Here is a 22,939-nt window from a genome sequence, read left to right on the forward strand (position 1 = left end):
CCCTACTACAGTTTGGGCTTGATCTGATTCATCTCTAGAGAAACTGTGCAATCTGTGCGCATTGAGCTCACAGAAGAAGAAAAAAAAACAGAAGGAAATGGAATTCAAAATAATTGAACCAATGATTTTGGTTAAATCGCTCAGCATAACACACACACACACACACACACACACTCTCTGGTGGGCTAGTTCCCACCAGAGCCAGGCCTGTAAAGCAGCCCCCCTAGAGAGGCTGTCGACCCAGTGAACGGTTCACAGTGTCAACAGGAAACAGACGCGACACACACATCCTACACAGGACATACGTCCAACAACCAAAACAAACCCTTTATAAAAATGTCAATTTATTCTACACCCCCTGGTTTCTGTCATTGTATTCTAGGCTAATCACTGTTGTGCCAAGGGCAGACTGTCAATATCGTGGCCTGTAACAGTCTGAATGCAGACCAAAGCAGCAACGGAAAGTTGGTAGCAGAAAATCCTTTCACGCAACGCACGTTGCGTCACACAGACTCAAGTCAAAATTGTAAGCCATGGCGGTAACCAGTGTGGTAAAACGCTTCTGCGATCACCACAACACACAAAGATCACTCCTGCATGGCAACAGTCAACAAAGTACATCCTTGTATCTCCTTCCCTGTTCATAATAACCTATTCATCACAATTAAAGTATTCATATTAAATCTATTTCCAGCCTCATCATCAGAAGAGGAGCAGAACATCAGACAATCTCAGCCCCCCACCCCCCCACCCGGGCGCTTGACGGGTAATGTTGTTTCAGAGCACCCTGAGGTGGTGGCTGGCTGCTCGTCTGATCAACTCTATTTAGAGCACTACTGTTGACCAGTGCTCTGATTCAAAGTAGTGCACTGCATAGGGAATAGGGTGCCATTTGGGATGCGGCCCTGTGTCTCTCCTCCAGTCTCCTCCAGTTTCGTCCAGTCGTCACAGGAGACATGCAGTCAACAGCCTCTCTCGGTCTTCTTTGTGTCTATTTATAACAAGATTGGCTGTTGACTCAACACCTTCACGTAAGACCTCTCTCTGGACCGCAATGACGGGGGGGGTGAAAAGAGGAGGTGAGAGGAGGATGGAGCAAGGAGGGACGAAGAGAGGGGAGAGAGGGGCAAACATGGCCTGCAGATGAAATACTCAAGAACAAACATACCCACACACCCAAAAGCACATGTTCAGAAGAGCTTGCACACACAGAGAAATACATGAAAAGCACATATGATTTCCCACACACACAGATTAAACAAAAATAAACACAGAGCAAGCCATCAGCAACATAAATCTGTCAACCTCAAGCCAACACCAGCCCTCAAGACGGCATCGACAGCACCGGAAGCGTGTGTGATCTACTGTTTGGATGCAAGACTCTGGGTCATTGTGTAACAGGCTATCTGTATGTTGGCTGTATGTTCTCTGAATGTTGTTTAGTGAAGGCTTCCCAGACAGACAGGAAACGAACGGCTTCTCTGTCGTGACAGACTGGAGTGGCGGGGCTATGGGGTCCAGCCTCTAGGTCAGGGTGGTGAACCTGTTGTTTGGCCATCAACACCTCCCTTCGTCGGCTCACAAACACGCACTAGTCAAACCCCAAAATCTTAATGTGCATCCCAAATGGCACCCTATTCCCCAATATAGTGCACTATTTTTTTTACCAGGGCCCGTTGAGATAAGGTCAAAAGTAGTGTATTGGGTGTGCTATTTGGGATGCATCTCTAGTTCCACGGGAAGTCATCTAGAGCCGTGTGTTTGTTTGTATGCGTCCCTACTTCCTGTCACTACTAACACTGCTTTCAATGCCACCCATTAGGAACAGAGTAAATACGCACATTTTAGATCACACACGAAGAAGAGAACAGAGCATGCTTTTAAGATTCCTATTACAACAGTGGCACTACGGGGCAGAACGACAGATTTCTACCTTGTCAGCTCGGGGATTCGATCTACTAAGGCTACCTGCCGCCCTAATACGAACAGCAGATGAACAACAATGAACAAGCAGCGTCGCTTTTCTTCTTTTCACTCTTTTTGAAAAGCCTCAGCAAAATGTTGGCTAAACCACTTCCTCTTTTTGACATTGTGACAAAGCGCAAAGGAACTAACTGACAGGCTGACTCTAATGCCGGGTTCTGCCCTGTGGTGAGGCGGTGGTGTCGGCCCATTGTCTGACGGTCTCGTGCCGCACCGGGGGAGGGGGGGGGCGAGATCAGGACCTCTGGAAGTCAACCGTAATATTGATTGCCCCATTTCCCCAGTGCAGTGGCCCATGTGTGGTTGGTTGGCTAAATGTTTACAAGGCTCGTAGCCTGTAGCCCGTCAGCTGGACGCGTCCTTAAAAGGCACCGTGTTCTTTACTTATGGACCCTGGTCAAAAGAAGCCAGCTGACTGACTACAGGCTACGAGCCTTGTAACCATTTAGCCTACCAACCACACATGGGCCACTGCAGGGGGAAAATGGCCCTGATTCCGGCCGTCTTGCCATGGGGAAAAACCGTCTGGCTGCGACAAGGTTGCCACGCGCCCGCACACACAGAGAAAGAGAAACACGCACGCACGACTGCAGATATACTATCCAATATACTAGCCCAATTAAGTCATGACTTCTCACGTTACTAGTCTATGTAGTCTACATCCAATGAAGTACATTATGAAGTTCTAACCAAGCTGGGTGGTGATCAGGGCTGTGGAGGTGACCGTATTACCATCACACCGGGGCGGTCACGAGTCATGAAGGCAGTCAAATTCCACGTGACCGTTTAGTCAGGGTAATTATGCTTCTCGAAAGCTCTGATACTGCCGATTATCATTAGTAGCCTACCAAACTAGCTACCAACTGGTACTCAGCACTCTATTGTCCCCCTAATCACTCTGACAATGTAAATGTAAAAAAAATAATAATAAAAAAATCAAACACTTCACGTGGCACAACATTTCTATAGGCTTTGCAATTGCGGGAGAAAACAGAGTGATGGCCGCTAATAAAAAGAGGAGGATCCCATCAGCTTTCTATAGGCTAGACCTACTATATTTATATCTTAACTTTCCTAATATTATGCACATTGCGTATCATTTACAAAAGGAGTATAGTCTACCTGGCTGGCATGAAAATAAACCACGGGGAAAAGCATCCTCCAATCGCTATTTAAGTACATAGATGACATATTTTTTCCCGCTGCCCGTTTCGATACCGGTGCATGATAATGGTCCATTCTAAATCGAAACAAATGTTACACATATTATTTTGTATAAGTAAAGAGAAGATTCAAATCAAGAAGTCTGATGGGTGACAATATTCGCCTATCAATTATATATTAGTCAGTCGGCATGGCTACCACAGCATTATGCTTAGTGGGACTATTATTTGTTTTTCAACAGGACAATGACCCAACACACCTCCAGGCTGTGTAAGGGCTATTTGACCAAGAAGGAGAGTGATGGAGTGCTGCATCAGATGACCTGGCAACCACAATCACCCGACCTCAACCCAATTGGGATGGTTTTGGATGAGTTGGACCACTGAGTGAAGGAAAAGCAGCCAACAAGTGCCCAGCATATGTGGGAACTTCTTCAATACTGTTGGTGAAGCTGGTTGAGAGAATGTCAAGAGTGTGCAAAGATGTCATCTCAAATATAAAATATATTTTAATTTGTTTAACACTTTTTTGATTACTACATGATTCCATATGTGTTATTTCATAGTTGTGATGTCTTCACTATTATTCTACACTGTAGAAAATAGTACAAATAAAGAAAAACTCTGGAATGAGTAGGTGTGTCCAAACGTTTGACTAGTACTGTACACCTCGGAATTGGATAAGGACGCGCGCAGTTACATCCCCGATGAGCCTGTCTTCACTTGAATGTAGCCTGTGAGAAAGACCTGATCCACGTGAAGGAGAGCCATGTGAGTGCGAGACGCTTCGGATTGCGCAGCACACTCAGGGAGAAGGGCACAACGCAGCAAGCTGGGCCGCAAAAGGCATGGATTGTTTAGGGTACATTACAGCCACAAAGGGGATGCTGCTGTGAAATTCAAGGCATTATCAAGTGCTTGTCAAATTGGGAATGAGAGACTATTGGTGTGTACAGCCTGCGCTAAAAACTAAGCAGAGCTCATGCCTTTCAAGCGACTTTTTTCAAATCATCATTAGTCGCATCATGCAGCCTTACAATGTAATAAAAATCTAAAACATATAGCCCAACATTTGTACAACAACTAAAGTTACATTAATAACTCCAAATGAAGCACATAGGAGTACCTATTTCTCTGTTAACTGATCAACACAGAATAGCCGCGCTCCCTCAAATCGTTTGGAGAAAATATGTATATATTTGTTCAACTGTATTCTTCATACTATGAAATAATATTTAATAATGCCACGAAATTATAAGCAAATCTTGTCTGCTAAATTAACTAGTTTAGCCCACAGCCATTTGGCATAGCCAGATCAGGACCTAACATAAGGACAACTCAGAGTATGCTATTCTGTTCTTCTGAAATAGACTACATTTTCTTCATATGATGTTTCTTTAGACCTGTCTAAAATAAATAATGTATTTATTAGACTTTTTTATGTGCGGAAGCCAGGAGATGCTAAATGTGTTTATGTTAATTAACGGTCAATTACCGTGAGACCGACAGTTATTTGCTTGACAATCACCGGGTGATGAAATTTCACGACCGCCACAGCCCTAGCGGTGATAGCCTACTGTGATATATAATATCCCCTTACGGCACGCAAATTAAACAGCGACGATGTCCAATATTCATCGATAACCTCACAACCCAGTCCCATGCCTTCAGGGTTTTGTTCTCAACAAAGGCAGTGAATAAATGTGAAGCACATGTAGATACTGTTCCCCAGAGCGATGGCATCTCTTTGTGATGGTCGACTCAAATGCAAAAGCACATTTCGGCAAGGTCCAAAGCAAATTTCTTCTAACACTGAGTCATTGAGGGAAAGCAATTATTTTGTAACGATGAAAAGACACCCTATTGCAATAGCAACAACACATGGCATGGAGAGCTCACATGATGAGAATTTGATATTATTGTGACTGGCAGAAATGCCCAACCTGGTTTCAGAGCATTTCGTATTATTCTGTACGTAAATCTGAGACACCCCATTTAGTATATGTTACGTTTCGTATGGTATGTATTACATTGTGAATGTCCATCACCCATCTCATATGATATGTTACGAATTACAATTCAAATTGTGTTACGAATTTTCTAAATGTACAATGTTATGAATTTTCAAAACGTATGATATGTTATGAATTCTAGCTAGGTATCTAATATTAGCTAGCTGGCTACTGTTAGATAGGCTATGGGGTTAAGGTTAAGGTCAGGGTAAAGTTTAGGAGTTAGGTTAAAGGGTTAAGGGCATGGTTAGTTAAAAGGGTTAAGGTTAGGGGAATGGTTAGTTAACCTCTCTGGGCTAGGCGGGACGAATTCGTCCCACCTACGTAACAGCCACTTGCAGCCTGTGGCGCGATTTTCAAAAAGTTAAAAATCCTATTACTTCAATTTCTCAAACATATGACTATTTTACAGCTATTTAAAGACAAGACTCTCGTTAATCTAACCACACTGTCCGATTTCAAAAAGGCTTTACAACGAAAGCAAAACATTAGATTATGTCAGCAGAGTACCAAGCCAGAAATATTCAGACACCCATTTTTCAAGCCAGCATATAATGTCACCAAAACCCAGAAGACAGCTAAATGCAGCACTCACCTTTGATGATCTTCATCAGATGACAACCCTAGGACATTATGTTATACAATACATGCATGTTTTGTTCAATCAAGTTCATATTTATATCAAAAACCAGCTTTTTACATTAGCATGTTACGTTCAGAACTAGCATACTAGCAAACTTCCGGGGAATTCGCTAACATTTTACTAAATTACTCACGATAAACGTTCACAAAAAGCATAACAATTATTTTAAGAATTATAGATACAGACCTCCTCTATGCACTCGATATGTCCGATTTTAAAATAAAGCACATTTTGCAATATTCTAAGTACATAGCCCAGGCATCACGGGCTCGCTATTTAGACACCCGGCAAGTTTAGCACTCACCATAATCATATTTACTATTATAAAAGTTTGATTACCTTTTGTTGTCTTCGTCAGAATGCACACCCAGGACTGCTACTTCAATAACAAATGTTGGTTTGGTCCAAAATAATCCATCGTTATATCCGAATAGCGGCGTTTTGTTCGTGCGTTCCAGACACTATCCGAAATAGTAAATAAGTGTCGCGCGCATGGCGCAATTCGTGACAATAAAATTCTAAATATTCCATTACCGTACTTCGAAGCATGTCAACCGCTGTTTAAAACCAATTTTTATGCCATTTATCTCGTAGAAAAGCGATAATATTCCGACCGGGAATCTGCAATAAACTAAACAGCCGAATTAAAATACTCCACGGGGGCTAATCGCGCACGCGCCTCACTCCATTGTCACCTAATGGGACACTTGAATAAGATGATAATCTGTTTCAGCCTGAGGCTGCCTCGTCAACCTTCATGATTTTCCCGCGTCCTGAGAGCCTATTGGAGCCCTGGGAATTGTCACGTTACAGCTAAGATCCTTACTTTTCAATAAACAGATGCAAGACGCACGACTCCTTGTCAGACAGGCCGCTTCCTGCATGAAACCTTGTCAGCTTTTTGCCTGCCATAGGAGTTCTGTTATACTCACAGACACCATTGAAACAGTTTTAGAAACTTCAGGGTGTTTTCTATCCAAACCTGAACAATAATATGCATATTCTAGCTTCTGAGTTGGTGTAGGAGGCAGTTAAAAATGGGCACATATTTTTTCCAAAATTCTCAATACTGCCCCCTAGCCCAAACAGGTTAACACTCCAAATAGTTGCAATGTAGCAAAAAAGTAGTAAGTAGTTGAAAAGTTGCTATTTAGCTAAAATGCTGTCAGTGATGATATCCAAATTTGCGTTATACACCCACCTCTCCAACCAAACTACTTTCGTTTTTGCATTAGGTAACTGTCTGTCTTATGTAACCATACCAAACGTAACATATATCATACTTACTTGAGAGTCCAGCTTTACATTTACTATGCTACGCCTAGTCTATGAGACCAGGCTGCAACGCCCCATGGATATTCTACCCCGCCAGCACCTGGGCTGAGGACTTTTAGAAATCACACACACTCATGATTTCAACCAAGAGATCATTCAGCCTATCAGCATAATAGCACTGATCTACTTAATCTTCTGCACCTATATGAAGGCATGCTGGCACATACTTTGCCTTATCTGCTCTGTGTACAGTAGCTACAAGAACACCCATATGTTGCAACAAGCCAAATTCTAACTGTACTAATGCAATTATTGCTGTACTCTACATATGGACAGCTAAATAACATCACCAGAGAATGCTTCTAGGACTCACATGTGAGCGAATCAATTAATTAATTAATTGCCCGGTAACAGAGCCACACAGTGACAGAGACACAATGCGTTCTGCAAAGGTCAACAGAAATCTTTCAGTGGGCTTTCAGGGACCGCGGAGGGGCATACCTCAAAGAGACCTTCACACAGCAGTCGTTTTGGCTCGCCATCCTGTCCTCTTTCTTTCAGTACTCCCTTCTGTTACAAAAGTATCTGAACTGTGCCAGTCAGAGTCCGTTTAGTGCGTAAAAATCCAGCGTAGCATCAAACAAAAGCGCATGGAGCGGTACTTCAGGTTAGAAGCTCGGGCCGCGGTGCTGTCATCATAACCTGCCGTGGGAAATCCTGCTACCGTCGGCTTCTGCTTCTGTCCACTCTCACGATCTACACCTCCCGTTCTTCGCACGCGTTTTTCTTCTCCTTTCTTATTTCTTTCGCCGCTGCTACATCCTGTTGTGTATGTGCGAAGTCTACCAAACGGTTTCGGCGCTCATCCAAAACCACACAGTAACAACCTTCTCTGCCTATTTGTTGTCTGTCTCACGTTGAATGTGCACAGCGGAGGCAGAGAGAGAAAACCGTAGGGGGGCGGGTGTAATCGCATTTGATTGACAAGCTCTTAGCCATACATCAAATACTCCCGCCCCCGTCCTACCTAATAGGCCAATTAGGGAGCTCAGAGCCTCAAGAGGCGCCCAATGGTGTGTGTGTGTGTGTGTGTGTGTGTGTGTGTGTGTGTGTGTGTGTGTGTGTGTGTGTGTGTGTGCGTGTGCGCGTGCGCGTGTGTTAGGTTGTGGGCAGTAGCACAGGGAACATCTGAGGCCCGTTAACCAGGCATAAAGAGAGTCAATGTTCCCATGTCTGAGAGGGAGGTTCAAGGGTCACAGATTTAACATCATGGGGGTCAAAGGTAACATACCAAGTTAGGGATGTAGTTGTATGATGACTAGTGCATGGTAAAGTAAGAAAGAGTGAGTGAGTCTATCCACTACAGATAACATATAACAAGTGTAACAGTATAGCTTCCGTCCCTCTCCTCGCCCCAACCTGGGCTTGAACCAGGGACCCTCTGCACGCATCAACAACTGACACCCACGAAGCATCGTTACCCATCGCGCCACAAAAGCTGCGGCCCTTGCAGAGCAAGGGGAACAACTACTTAAGGTCGCAGAGCGAGTGATGTCACCCGATTGAAACGCTATTAGCGCGCACCACCGCTAACTAACTAGCCATTTCACATCGGTTACACAAGCACAGAACAAACTGGGATAGGCCGGTCGTGACTAACGGCAGATAGGTAAGGGTTTTCAGTAAGAGTGAGTCGATCCACCACTGATAGGCCTATATTGCTTCATCCCGCAACGAGCCAACATTTCCCGTCAACAGAGGCATATCCAATATCTCTATTAACAATACTTGTGATTCGTCAGGTTGAATGTGTCCTTCGCTATCAAATAAGCATTTAAAACACGTTTTTATCTCAGGGTCTACCATTTTCCGCCTGTGTAAGTGGGAGATCACGTGTTAGCTTACGCTCGCGTAACTGCGTGGCCTAGAATGGACTACAATGGCAGCCCACTGGCAGAAAATGGGAGACCCTGGGTAAAAACTTTTTTAAACGCTATTTGATAGCAAAGGACATATTTATTGATAGCGAAGGACAGTATTATTCCTAAAGACATTGGATGTTGACGGGAAACGTTATTTATGGTGAAACCGCATAGTTTAGGTTTGGTTGATCAAGGACGCCAGGCTACGGAAGCTTCCACTGTTGAGCCATCTGTAAGCAATGGCTAGTTGCAGGATGAGTCCTATAGTGACTAATGGCAGATAGATCATGGTTTTCATTAAAAAGAGTAAGTCTATTCACTACTAGTAAAATAGTAGAAGCAACATAACTCATTACAAGCATGTAACAAGTTATATTAGACCTATGGATTTGATGTTAAGAGAGTAAGGTTTTATCAACTGGTATTGCAATGGTGTTATGGTAGAATGTGTTTCTGGTGGGGAGGAGCAACCTGCGAAGGAAGTGGCTCAGTGCCGTGTTTCTTTCCTGCTTTCAGTCACAATCTTCAAAAGAGGAAATGTAAGTTCTCTCTTCCGTTTTTTCGCCCCTCTGTTCTCTCCTGCCGATCACCTCCAGGCTATTGTAGCTGTAGTGAATGTTTGGAAGGAATGTCAGAATCAAGGACCATCTCTGATCTTTTGTACTGTTGATTTTCTCAATGAGGATGTGTTTCAAAAGTATGATTTCCTCTCTCTGATTTTGGCTCCGACGAACGTCTTGATTCCTACCTATTTATGGTTAATCCTTGTAGAAAAACGGAACATGTCCTAAAGCCTTTCCTCATCCTCCATGGCTCATGTTCAAGGGATCAAATCCCATCTGACAAATTGTCATTTTGTTCTGAGACCATTATCGGAGATGAATTAGATACACGTCACAGTAACAGGGCAGGTTTCCAATCCAAAATGTTATGAGAGCTGCACAGACAGTATGATCCATCGTTTCAATTCAATACAACTTTTTTGTGAATGTTTTTCTTTCATTGTTTTTTCAAAACGCACAAGAAGACAAATTAGGGTCCACACTTTTGAGTCGTTATAGAATATAATTGAAGAGAATAAAATGTGACTTTATATACAAGGGCTATATAACAGTATTTTGTAAGATGTTGAAATTCCCTTTTAAAATGTAAAAACAAAACAAGGGGAAGGATCCTCATTCTTATGAGGAGGTTATGTTGGTTGGTTCGCTGATATCTAGGCGTTGTAAGAGCTGGCATGTGTCAGCAATTGCATGGGCAGAGGAACGCCCCATGGTTAAAGGTCCGATGCAGTCGTTTTTCTCTCAATATTAAATCATTTCTGTGTAGCAATTAAGTACCTTACTGTGATTGTTTTCAATTAAAATGGTCAAAAAGAAACAAAAAAAATAGCTGCTTAGTAAAGAGCAATTTCTAAAGCAAGAATTTTGCTGGGAGTGTCTGGGACTGGTCTGAGTGGGGAGGGGGAAATTGAAAACTAGCTGTTATTTGCAGAGAGGTTTGGAACTCTATTTCTTATTGGTCTATTAATTAACTTACCGCCTGGTAATGTCACCAGGCGGGCCAAAACTCCATCAGACCAAAGAGGCCGACATTTCAGGTGGTCATTTCAAACAGCTCTTACACTAAAGGGGTATAATCGTCATTTTCACAGTGTTATTCCAACTCTGTAACGAGTGCGCTGAGAGTCAGGAAGCAAGTTCAGGGAGTGAGTGTTTTAATAAATAAAATAAACACAAACAACGCACCAGCATGAAAACAGAGTCAATAACACCTGAGGAAAGAACCAAGGGGAGTGACAGATATAGGGAAGATAATCAAGGAGGTGATGGAGTCCAGGTGAGTGTCATGAGGCGCAGGTGCGCGAGACGATGGTGACAGGTGTGCGGGATAATCAGCAGCCTGAAGACCTCGAGGCCGGAGAGGGAGTATACATGACAGAGTCCAACTCAAGGTGTCATACATTTTTTTTTACCCCACCTCCCCAACATTTTCAAATGACCCTTACCTTGTGCTGTAAAATACACTGAACAAAAATATAAATGCAACGTGCAACAATTTCAAAGATTTTACTGAGTTACAATTCATATAAGGAAATTAATTAATTTGGCCCTAATCTATGGATTTCAAATGACTGGGAATACAGATATGCATCTGTTGGTCACAGATTCCTTAAAAAAGGTAGGGGCTTGGATCAGAAAACCAGTCAGTATCTGGTACGACCATCATTTGCCACGACACATCTCCTTCGCATACAGTTGATCAGGCTGCTGATTGTGGCCTGTGGAATGGTGTCCAACTCCTCTTCAATGGCTGTGCAAATTTGCTGGATATTGGCGGGAACTGGAACACGCTGTCCTACACATCGATCCAGAGCAACCCAAACATGCTCAATGGGTGACATGTCTGGTGAGTGTGCTGGACATTTTCAGCTTCCAGGAATTGTGTACAGATCCTTTTGACATTGGGCCGTGCATTATCGTGCTGAAACATGATGTGATGGTGGCGGATGAATGACACGACAATGGGCATCAAGATCTTGTCACAGTATCTCTATGCATTTAAATTGCCATCGATAAAATGCAATTGTGTTCGCTGTCCGTAACTTATGCCTGCCCATACCATCCCCCCACCGCCACCATGGGGCAATTTGTTAACAACGCTGACATCAGCAAACCGCTTGCCTACACAATGCCATACATGCACACGTCTGCCATCTGCCCGGTCCAACTGAAACTGGGATTCATCTGTGAACAGCACACTTCTCCAGCATTCCAGTGGCCATCGAAGGTCAGAATTTGCCCACTGAAGTCAGTCACGACACTGAACTGCAGTCCGGTCAAGACCCTGATGAGGATGACAAGCACGCAGATGAGCTTCCCTGAAATGGTTTCTGACAGTTTGTGCAGAAATTCTTCGGTTGTGCAAACCCACAGTTTCATCAGCTGTCCGGGTGGCTGGTATCAAACCATCTCGCAGGTGAAGAAGTCGGATCTGAATGAACCGGATGTGAAGAAGCCGGATGAGAAGAAGCCGGATGTGGTGGTCTGCGGTTGTGAGGCCGTTGGACGTACTGCCAAATTCTCTCAAATGATGTTGGATGCGGCTTATGGTAGACAAACTAACATTCAATTCTCTGGCACAGCTCTGGTGGGCATTCCTGCAGTCAGCATGCACATTGCACACTCCTTGAAAACTTGAGACATCTGTGGCATTGTGTTGTGTGACAAAACTGCACATTTTACAGTGGCCTTTTATTGTCTCCAGCAAAAGGTGCACATGTGTAACGATCATGCTGTTTAATCAGCTTCTTGACATGCCACACCTGTCAGGTGGAAGGATTATTTGGGCAAATGAGAAATGCTCATGAACAGGGATGTAAAAAAAATTGTGCACAGAATTTGAGCTAAATAAGCTTTTTGTGCATACTGTATGGATCATTTTGGGATCTTTAATTTCAGTTCATGAAACACTTTAGGTGTTATGTTTATATTTTTGTTCAGTGTAAATTGAACACCCTCCCACCCTCACCTCAAAACAATGTTTACGACCAAAAATAACAATAACTGTAGCGACCCTGTGTTTATAAATGTGGATATCGACTTTGCCATCAGCATGCTTTTGTGGGACAGTCGATGCAATGCAGAGCTACAGGCCAGGTTGAGGGTTTGCCGACCATCACAGATAAGCTCACTCTCCCTGCCCATTTCATTACAGTAAGATCAGAGCCAGCTGCAGACAACGATCAGCTGGGGGGGAAATCATATTTTCAACATTTTGATGCCATATTTATAATTATATAAAATATTTGCAACACATTTTCCACCAACAGGTTTCTGTGCCAATGCACCACACAACCAATAAACAACGCATACCGACTTCAGGCACTTCAATACCATGTTTTGCGTTTTCAACGCCACAATAAATTGACTATGTCAATCTCGATTAAAAGGAAAATACATCCCTCCCTACCTTGTAGGTTTACCGGGTGTCGAAGGCTTGGCTTGATCATCTCCGAATGTCAATAAAGTTTTGGGTGTTTTGAAACAGATGTCTCTTTCCATTCATCAATTGGCCGCTGCACAGTTTGGGTTGATTGATTGTATCAGGGCATTGCATGCATAGACCTATAGGCTAAGGTGTCCGCTGTATGATATTCCTATTTTAATATGTATATAGAGCCTATATAAAAAGGAAGAGAAGTTTAGGCCTGACCCCATAGAGAGAGATATGCCGGTGGCATGCTACGACGCCAACATGCATTTCTCTATGCCAGACGGCTACTGCGTCTGCTATACAGATATAGACGTACAGAATTTGTTAATTTTCGATCCGAATATTTCGTATAAAGATAAGCATTATATTGTTAGAATATAGGAGTAACTCTGATATGCCTGAAACAGACTTCCTCACCTCAAGTTCCACTGTCGGAGTCAGCTGGAGCACTGGGGTGCACTGCCTTCATATCATACGCCTGCGGTAGCTAAAGCTTAATAATAGCCACACCATACCAAACCTTCACAAACGTTTTTAAACTTTATTAGGGTAATATCAAAAGTAAGTCCAGCCATTGTTTATAGGGACAATACAAGCAGAAGAGCGAATGTAAACCAGGGGGTAAAAACGCACTACCATCCCCCCCCAAAAAAAGTTTAACAGCCCTCTATTTTGGACCACCCTCTTCCCCAGCAAATTTCGCTATGTCGCTAAGCAATCAGAGCCCAAATCCCACCCAATGCTCATTTTTAGGTGCCTTTTTGCCTGTCTGGCGTGCTGGGATGTCGGGGTTTCTACATTTGATTGCATCCTATTAGTCATAAGTTGTGTAAACCTTATGTGATCCTATTCATCCAGTGTCCCCCTTGTGCATAAAGTTTATTATTGTGTAAAAAACGAATGTTACCACTGAATAGTGTAAGTTTAAATGAAACTGCTCTGGTGACTATAGAACTGGTCATACATAGGCCTAATTGTTATCTGTTCCTTCTCAAGATTTCATATTGAGCACGTACTATGTTGATTGATTGTTGGAGTTCAATACATGTATTTACATGTGAGTAATGTGCATGTGATGGCTATTTATGAAAGAAAACAATTGATTGAAAATAAATAATTTCAGCAAACAAAATGAATGATATTCCAAGCCATATGGTCTCAGTGTTGTACCTCCTCATGGATTACTGCTAGATAGCTATCTTGTAGATGCATTTAGTGTTGTGTGCTGCACATACCACCCCATTCGTTTCATATGAAGTGTGTGTGACTTCCTGGCTCTGTTAGCAAGCTAATGGTAGCTAGCTACCTAACTAATAAGCAGGAGCACATTATCAAACCTAACAAAAAATAAGAGGTAGCGGGTAACTGTACCTCACCGTGATTTGATTGAGACCTCTATAGTCAATGCACGGACGTAAACCTCCATCCTTCTTCACAAAAAAATTAACTCGAGGAGGCGGGTGAAGTAGAGGGCCGAATGTACCCCTGACGCAGGGATTCTGAGACATATGTATCCATATGTATCTTACTTGTATGTATCTTACTGTACTCTATCTATCTACCCGTCGATGAGGTGGCAATTGAGTCGCCTTCTTTTTACAGAAGGCGAGAGCCAAATCGGCATATTCTGGGGGGGATGTGCACGGTGGAGACCTGGTCTGGACTTTCCACCGTGGTAGCACCAATGGAAACCCCTACACACCTCCCTGAGCACTCTCGCGACCACCCCGTGAGAGCCCTCTGTTGCCAGGAAGTAGTGGGGTTATGCAGAGCCAACCAGGGAAGGCCTAGTACCACAGGAAACGCAGGAGATTCAATAAGGAAGAGACTGATTCTCTCCTCATGACTCCCCTGCATAACCATGGCCCAGGAGATGGTGGCCTCCCTGATTAGCCCGGACCCTAATGGTTGACTATCTAGAGCGTGTACCGGGAAGGGTCTAACTATAGGAAAAATGGGGATCCCTAACCTAATGGCTAATGCTCTGTCGATAAAATTCCCAGCTGCGCCTGAATCGACGAGCGCCTTATACTGGGAATGTGGGGAAAACTCAGGGAAACAAACAGGCACAAACAGATGATCAACAGAGGACTCTGGATGAGTGTGGTGCAAACTCACCTGGGGTGACGCCAGAGTGCCCTGCCTGCTGCCTCGACTCCCAGAGGAACCGACACGGCACCGACCGGCAGTGTGTCCTCTGCGGCCACAGATGGCGCACGTGATGGATCCTCCTCCAGTCTCCCTATGAGCAGCCCCTCCTAACTCCATGGGCACCGGAGCGGGGGTGCTGGAAGATGGCACCGACAGAGACGCCTCTGGGCATCTGCGGGTGACCAGCAGGTTATCCAATCGGATGGACAAATCCACCAGTTGGTCAAAGAAAATGGTGGCATCCCTGCAGGCCAGCTCACGTCAGACGTCCTCTCGTAGGCTGCATCGATAGTGGTCGATGAGGGCCGTCGTTCCAGCCTGCTCCGGCGGCCAAGCTCCGGAATTCCAGGGCGAAGTCCTGGGCTCTCCTCGTCCCCTGCCTTAAATGGAAGAGCCTTTCCCCCGCCGCTCTGCCCTCGGGTGGATGGTCGAAGACGGCCCGGAAGCGACGGGTGAACTCCTCGAAGTGGTTTGACGCCGTGTCTCCTTCTTTCCACATGGCGTTTGCCCACTCCAGCGCTCTACCTGTGAGGCAGGAAATGAGGGCGGCCACTCTCTCCCTTCCCGAGAGAGCTGGGTGCACAGTGGCCAGGCAGAGGTCCAGTTGTAACAAGAATCCTTGGCACTGTGCTGCCGTTCCATCATACTCCCTGGGAAGGGAGAGACGCATCCCACTGGGACTCTCTCCGGATGGAACGGATGGAGACAACCCCGGTTGTGCTGGTTGAGGCAGCTAAGAGACTTCCTGTCTCTCCCAGCGGTCCATGGTCTGGACAACGTGATCCATCATGGCACCAAGATGATGTAACATGGCCGAATGTTCCTGGACGCGCTCCTCAACTCCTCTAACCGGGGTACCTGCTCCTGCTGATTCCATTGGACGTGTGTAATTCTGTCAAGGGGTGTGCTAGAGGTGAAGTCAGGTGCAGGAGAGCAGAGTGATGATAACAGGCACACTTTTATTTTTGTTCCAAAACGAGAGCGCTACATAAATCAAACGCCCTCAAAACAGGGAACATAACAAAAGTAAGGCGCGTTAACTTAACACCACAATAACATGAAACAATTACACACAAATACATGATGGGAAACAGAGGGTTAAATACAAGTAGATTGATTGGGGAAATGAAAATCAGGTGTGTATGAAGCAAGCCAAGACCAAGACCAAGACCAGCAAGCCAAGATGAAAAATGGAGCGGCGATGGCTAGAAAGCATATTTCATACTTCACCCGAACGCCGCCCGAACAAGGAGAGGAGCCGACTTCGGCGGAAGTCGTGACAATATGGCACAATTCAACAAAACAAAACCAACATGAAAAAAAAAAACCGTTATATTTAATCTAGAAACCTCCTCACAGAGTAAAAAACAAACCAAAAAACAAAACTCATTGAGGGCTTGCTTGATGATTCATTTAACAAGATGAATCAGGCGTGTTCGTTTGGGGCTACCATCAAAATGTGTACTGCTGAAGGTACTCGAGGACTCGAGTTGGGGAACACAGCGCTATTATATCATGTTCTAGTAATATACATCCATCCACGGAAATGGTGCCTGTAACGGTGGAGGGGCTGGCTTTGCAACAAAGAGGATGAACTGTAAACCCCTCTCCCACACCACCCAGTGGCACATATACTTTCTGAAAGACCAAGTTTAGATGTACTGTAGGCTATATGACTATTTGAGATCAATTATTGCGTTTGGGGAGTTAAATCTAAGCCCAAGATAAAGTGGCTCAGTGAATGGGGTGTGGAATGCATACAGGTGGGTCAGTGTGTCAGACTCAGAGTGGATGCTGTAGAAGGGCGGAAGGTCGGCCTGGCCAGTCCAGAAACACCCCCTACTCTACAAGACACATTTGGTATGATTTTGGGGAGGCATAAGTTGTGGATAATTTTTAGGTGCTGTACTTATGCTTTGAGGCGTACAATGTCCAAGAAACAGCATTCTGTCCTAGCATTATATTGCCACTGGCCTCTTTCCTCTCTATTCCCTTGTAGGCTATGCCTACTGTATATGTACGTCGTGTAGACACTCAGCCTCCAAGTAATGTCACTCGTCGATGCCCTCCTTGCACAGCACCTGGTTCTATTTATTAAACCTCTCTTGGGTGCTGGGATAGCGCTGCTCCTTTCTCTGGCGCATCACTTTCCTGTTCCCCTCGGACAGGGACAGGAAACCATTTGCTGTGCTAGCGTCTAGTGTGATTTGCTGTGCTGCTGTCTAGTGTGAGCTCACTGGCATCTGAAAAGTGATTAGATTAGGTAAATATTTGGATTAGAAAAATACATATTTTCAATTGTCCTCATGCCCACAAGAAAAATATTTTGTTTGTAGTCAAGTGTTTTACAGAAACACCACTGTATTTGTAAAGGTGCTACTACATGTCCTGGAAAGTTTTATCAGTCATGATTCAAGGTTAATTACTGACATTTCTTCAGACCTTGTTTGGTCCTGCACTCTCCTCGGTGGTCCACACTGAGAGACACAAAGTAGGGTTGAATGAAAAGGGGTGACAAGACTCAGAGACTCATTAAAGGTCATATTATTAGCAGCACCCCACCCTTGTGGTTGGTAAATCATTGAAAATGAAAAATTGTATTTATCCATCCTACAAATAAAAAATGTTTACAGTGAGGGAAAAAAGTATTTGATCCCCTGCTGATTTCGTACATTTGCCCACTGACAAAGAAATGATCAGTCTATAATTTAAATAGTAGGTTTATTTGAACAGTGAGAGACAGAATAACAACAAAAAAATCCAGAAAAACACATGTCAAAAATGTTATAAATTGATTTGCATTTTAATGAGGGAAATAAGTATTTGACCCCTCTGCAAAACATGACTTAGTACTTGGTGGCAAAACCCTTGTTGGCAATCACAGAGGTCAGACGTTTCTTGTAGTTGGCCACCAGGTTTGCTCACATCTCAGTAGGGATTTTGTCCCACTCCTCTTTGCAGATCTTCTCTAAGTCATTAAGGTTTCGAGGCTGACGTTTGGCAACTCGAACGTTCAGCTCCTTCCACAAATTTTCTATGGGATTAAGGTCTGGAGACTGGCTAGGCCACTCAAGGACCTTAATGTGTTTCTTCTTGAGCCACTCCATTGTTGCCTTGGCCGTGTGTTTTGGGTCATTGGCATGCTGGAATACCCATCCACGACCCATTTTCAATGCCCTGGCTGAGGGAGGGAGGTTCTCACCCAAGATTTGGCGGTACATGACCCCGTCCATCGTCCCTTTGTGGTGAAGTTGTCCTGTCCCCTTAGCAGAAAAACACCCCCAAAGCATAATGTTCCCACCTCCATGTTTGACGGTGGGGATGGTGTTCTTGGGGTCGTAGGCAGCATTCCTCTTCCTCCAAACACAGCGAGTTGAGTTGATGCCAAAGAGCTCCATTTTGGTCTCATCTGACCACAACACTTTCTCCCAGTTGTCCTCTGAATCATTCAGATGTTCATTGGCAAACTTCAGACGGGCATGTATATGTGCTTTCTTGAGCAGGGGGACCTTGTGGGCGCTGCAGGATTTCAGTCCTTCACGGCGTAGTATGTTACCAATTGTTTTCTTGGTGACTATGGTATCAGCTGCCTTGAGATCATTGGCAAGATCCTCCTGTGTAGTTCTGGGCTTATTCCTCACCGTTCTCATGATCATTGCAACTCCATGAGGTGAGATCTTGCATGGAGCCCCAGGCCGAGGGAGATTGACAGTTCTTTTGTGTTTCTTCCATTTGCGAATAATCGCACCAACTGTTGTCACCTTCTCACCAAGCTGCTTGGCGATGGTCTTGTAGCCCATTCCAGCCTTATGTAGGTCTACAATCTTGTCCCTGACATCCTTGGAGAGCTCTTTGGTCTTGGCCATGGTGGAGAGTTTGGAATCTGATTGATTGATTGCTTCTGTGGACAGGTGTCTTTTATACCGGTAACAAGCTGAGATTAGGAGCACTCCCTTTAAGAGTGTGCTCCTAATCTCAGCTCGTTAGCTGTATAAAAGACACCTGGGAGCCAGAAATCTTTCTGATTGAGAGGGGGTCAAATACTTATTTCCCTCATTAAAATGCAAATCAATTTATACAATTTTTGACATGCGGTTTTCTGTTTTTTTTGTTGTTATTCTGTCTCTCACTGTTCAAATAAACCTACCATTAAAATTATAGACTGATCATTTCTTTGTCAGTGGGCAAACGTACAAAATCAGCAGGGGATCAAATACTTTTTTCCCTCACTGTATCTGTTCAGCTTTTTGGTCTCTGATATGCTGCTAATATACACAGCTTTTGAACGGGCATCAAGATTATATCATCAAATTCAAATGCAGTCATGAAATATATACAGTACCAGTCAAACGTTTGGACACACCTACTCATTCAATGGTTACATTGTAGAATAAGAGTGAAGACATCGAAACTATGAAATAACACATATGGAATCATGTAGTAACCGAAAAAAATCAAAATGTATTTTATATTGTCACGACTTCTGCCGAAGTTGATGCCTCTCCTTGTTTGGGCGGTGCTCGGCGATCGACGTCACCGGTCTTCTAGCCATCATTGATCCATTTTTCATTTTCCATTGGTTTTGTCTTGTCTTCCTACACACCTGGTTCCAATCCCATTCATTACTTGTTGTGTATTTAACCCTCTGTTTCCTCTCATGTCCTTGTCAGAGATTGTTTGTTTGTTATGTTCGTGTATTATGTATTGGTGTGCGACGGGTTCTTGTATTTTGTCAAGTCTATTAAACGACTCCATTTATACCAAGTTTGATTCTCCTGCGCTTGACTTCCCTGCCACCTACACACAAGACATTACATATATTTTACATTTTTCAAAGTAGCCACCCTTTGCCTTGATGACAGCTTTGCACACTCTTGGCATTCTCTCAACCAGCTTCATGAGGAGGTCACCTGCAATGCATTTCAATTAACAGGAATGCCTTGTTAAAAGGTAATTTGTGGAATTTCTTTCCTTAATGCGTTTGAGCCAATCAGTTATGTTGTGAAAAGGTAGGGTATGAATGAGTAGGTATGTCCAAACTTTTGACTGATACTGTATGTAAAATTATATTTGTATTTGTCGATTAATTTACTTCTACCCAATTCCTTTCATGAAGGTTTCCGTTTACGAAAAAGGAAACACAATCGAAAACCTTCCCAAAAGGCATTAACTGCATATTGCTGTATTTGTTACTGCTTTACAAACCTCATTGCCTGAGGCTTACTACCATCACAAACATCATGTGGGCAACTTCGCCCCCGGGTCCTCAAGGCCATTACCGGGTTGTTCCACGAATAGTGCCTTTTGATATTTTAAGTAGAAATTGTGCACGAATATTGCATTTTAGAAGCCTGTTGTACTCAATGAAGTGCTCCCTTTTTTATTTTTGTTGAAGGCTGGGTCAATTTTGACGTTAACAAATTCATGAAATGCATATAGAGCAGTGAAAAAGTCCTGAACAAATACATCTACAAAACAATACACTTTTTGGGGGGATACAGTCTATGCTGTAATTCTACAAGTTCTGTACACAGGCCAGGGCATGCAGCAGCTTCCATGACACTAATTCCAGTCTTTCAAGTCCTGTTCTGCACATTTTGAGCACACTTTGACTTTCCAGGTTCTGAAATGCTAGCTTTCCCAATTAAATGACGTCTTTGTTTGACATGAAAGCATGTTTGCCCTTTCCATGTGTTGATCCGTGCATCCCGAAACTGACTTGTTTGGATCCTTAAGTAATGCATGTTCATTTCAGTGAGGGATGTAGGTCCTCTCTTGTTGGCTTTACTCAGTATATCTTGAAGCACAGTTACTGCCAGCCAGCAGAACACCAGTATATGGCACATTATATAGAGGCTCCAGGTTGCTTTAATGTCTGAGATGATGAGGCTGGCCATCTCTGGATCATTGATTTTAGGGTTAGGGTTAGGGCTAACCCTAACCTCTCCTGAAGTACTCATCCTATGGAACATCGTTGAATCATCTGGTCTCTGTAACTCAATCAATACTATCTGGAGGGATCTGATTGGCAGCTACTAGATAGGAGGTTCTCCAGAGGAGAGCATCAGGGAGCAGATGGCCAGTGATGAGGTTTCTAAGAAAAACATAAAGTGCAGCAGACTCTGACACGTCAGATATCGGCCTGTGGTCACACATTATTTGGATAGTCCATCTGTAGATGCTACACAGATGGTCATACTATCAACAATCAATCTGTTGATAAGAAACGGACTATCTGTCGATAAGCAACTGCTTGCTAAGGTTACGGTTAGGGTAAGAATTCGAATAAGGGTTAGGGGTTAGCGTTAGGGTTAAGTTTGGGGTTAGGATAAGTGTTAGGGTTAGGGCTAGTATATAGTTTAGTTGCAATGTTACTTAGAGTCTGTAGAGCATCTACAGATGTTTTATCCAAATAAAGTGTTACCCGGACTGTTTTCATCAAACTCCAGTGGCAGTTGGCCCTCATCCAGGCCGTCAAGGATGGGAAAAAAAACATTGGTTATTTTGATCTTGTTTCTGATGTGAAGGATATCTTCAAAAAGAGCAACAAAAAAGTACAACAGCAAATGTGTTATTTTGGGTGAAATTATGGTGTCTTTCCACTGGGATAACAACTGAATTTTACTTTCTCCTTGTTCCAGTCATACAGTGGCACCCGTCTTGATTGTGGCATCTACAAGAATGAACAAGACAGAAATTTACATTTAAAACAGCCTTTCAAGTACAGTTTCAAAAACAATCTAGCCCAGGGTTAGGTTTTCAGAAGAGTGATGTGGATTTTCCTCTAACTTCTTATCCTCAGCTTTGCTCCTTCTGATCCTGATAGAGCTGAGCGATTAACCAACAATTTGTTTTTTTCACGGTTATTAAACAGTTAAATTACTTGAATACTATTTAGTTCAGGTATTTCTGATTCCAACATGCAGTTTCTTTAGAGAGAAATCAAATAATTCACGAGAGTAGAACGCAGGAGAAGGGAGTTGTAGTTTTCATTAACCAAATATTCAGCATAGTTCAGTGTAGAAACGTGTAAATTAACTACAATGACCATAATCCGTTGCGCCTGTTTTTTCCACTCAGAAAAATATTTTTTACTTTTAGGCCTGCTACGTTAGGTTAGATAGACACAGACCGCATAGACCACATGAGAGAGGAAAATACACAACACAAAGAAAAGAGAGAGGGATAGAGGCAGTTCATGAAAGTATGCCTTATCTACTTTGTAAAACTAGTAAAATGATTTAGTCAGTCAGCTCTGCAGCATGCTTAGTCAGCCTAACCTAGCTAAATAGGATGACTAAAGACAGTACAGTATGGGGAGTAGAGAGAACATTGTCTGGCTGTTTGGCTGCTACAGCCTGAGCAGAGATGAGATGATGACTTTTAATTAAGGAATGAAAAATAATAACGTAATCAAATAAAAGATAAGTAATACACACAACTGAAATATTGTATTATTTCATATTCATTTTGTATTTTTCTATTGATGTCTAGCCAATGTGGATATTTTCAAGGTTTGCCTGTTCATTATTTTTGGTTTTGTAATAAATAAAAAAAAAAGCTCTAAAATCATTTTAATGTAATTATTTCCTGAAGCATTTATATATTTAAAAAAATAATCTAAACCGAAATTGAAAACCGTCATTCTTTTTTAATAATCTAACCAAAATCGTACCGACCTCAAAAAATAAGAATTGCTCAACACTAGATCCTGACATTCTCCCCAGTCCCTGCCGGTGACAAGCATACCCATAACATGAGGCTGCCACCACAATACTTTAAAATACAGAGAGG

General features: G+C 43.3%; 1 protein-coding gene across 5 annotated transcripts in view; it reads right to left on the reverse strand.

Annotated features, from left to right (window-relative positions):
• The window catches only part of LOC106582687 (kinesin-like protein KIF21B), a 126,368-nt gene extending 118,370 nt beyond the window's left edge, over nt 1-7,998 (reverse strand). For all 5 annotated transcript variants that reach the window (XM_045705847.1, XM_014165984.2, XM_014165985.2 and 2 more), the window contains exon 1: nt 7,578-7,998. In XM_045705847.1, the coding sequence (XP_045561803.1) occupies nt 7,578-7,618 (41 nt within the window). In that variant the 5' untranslated portion in view covers nt 7,619-7,998. The remainder of the gene's footprint in view (nt 1-7,577) is intronic.
• Nucleotides 7,999-22,939: the final 14,941 nt, after the last annotated feature.

Source organism: Salmo salar, chromosome ssa22 (genome assembly GCF_905237065.1).
Source record: "Salmo salar chromosome ssa22, Ssal_v3.1, whole genome shotgun sequence".
NCBI lineage: Eukaryota > Metazoa > Chordata > Actinopteri > Salmoniformes > Salmonidae > Salmo > Salmo salar.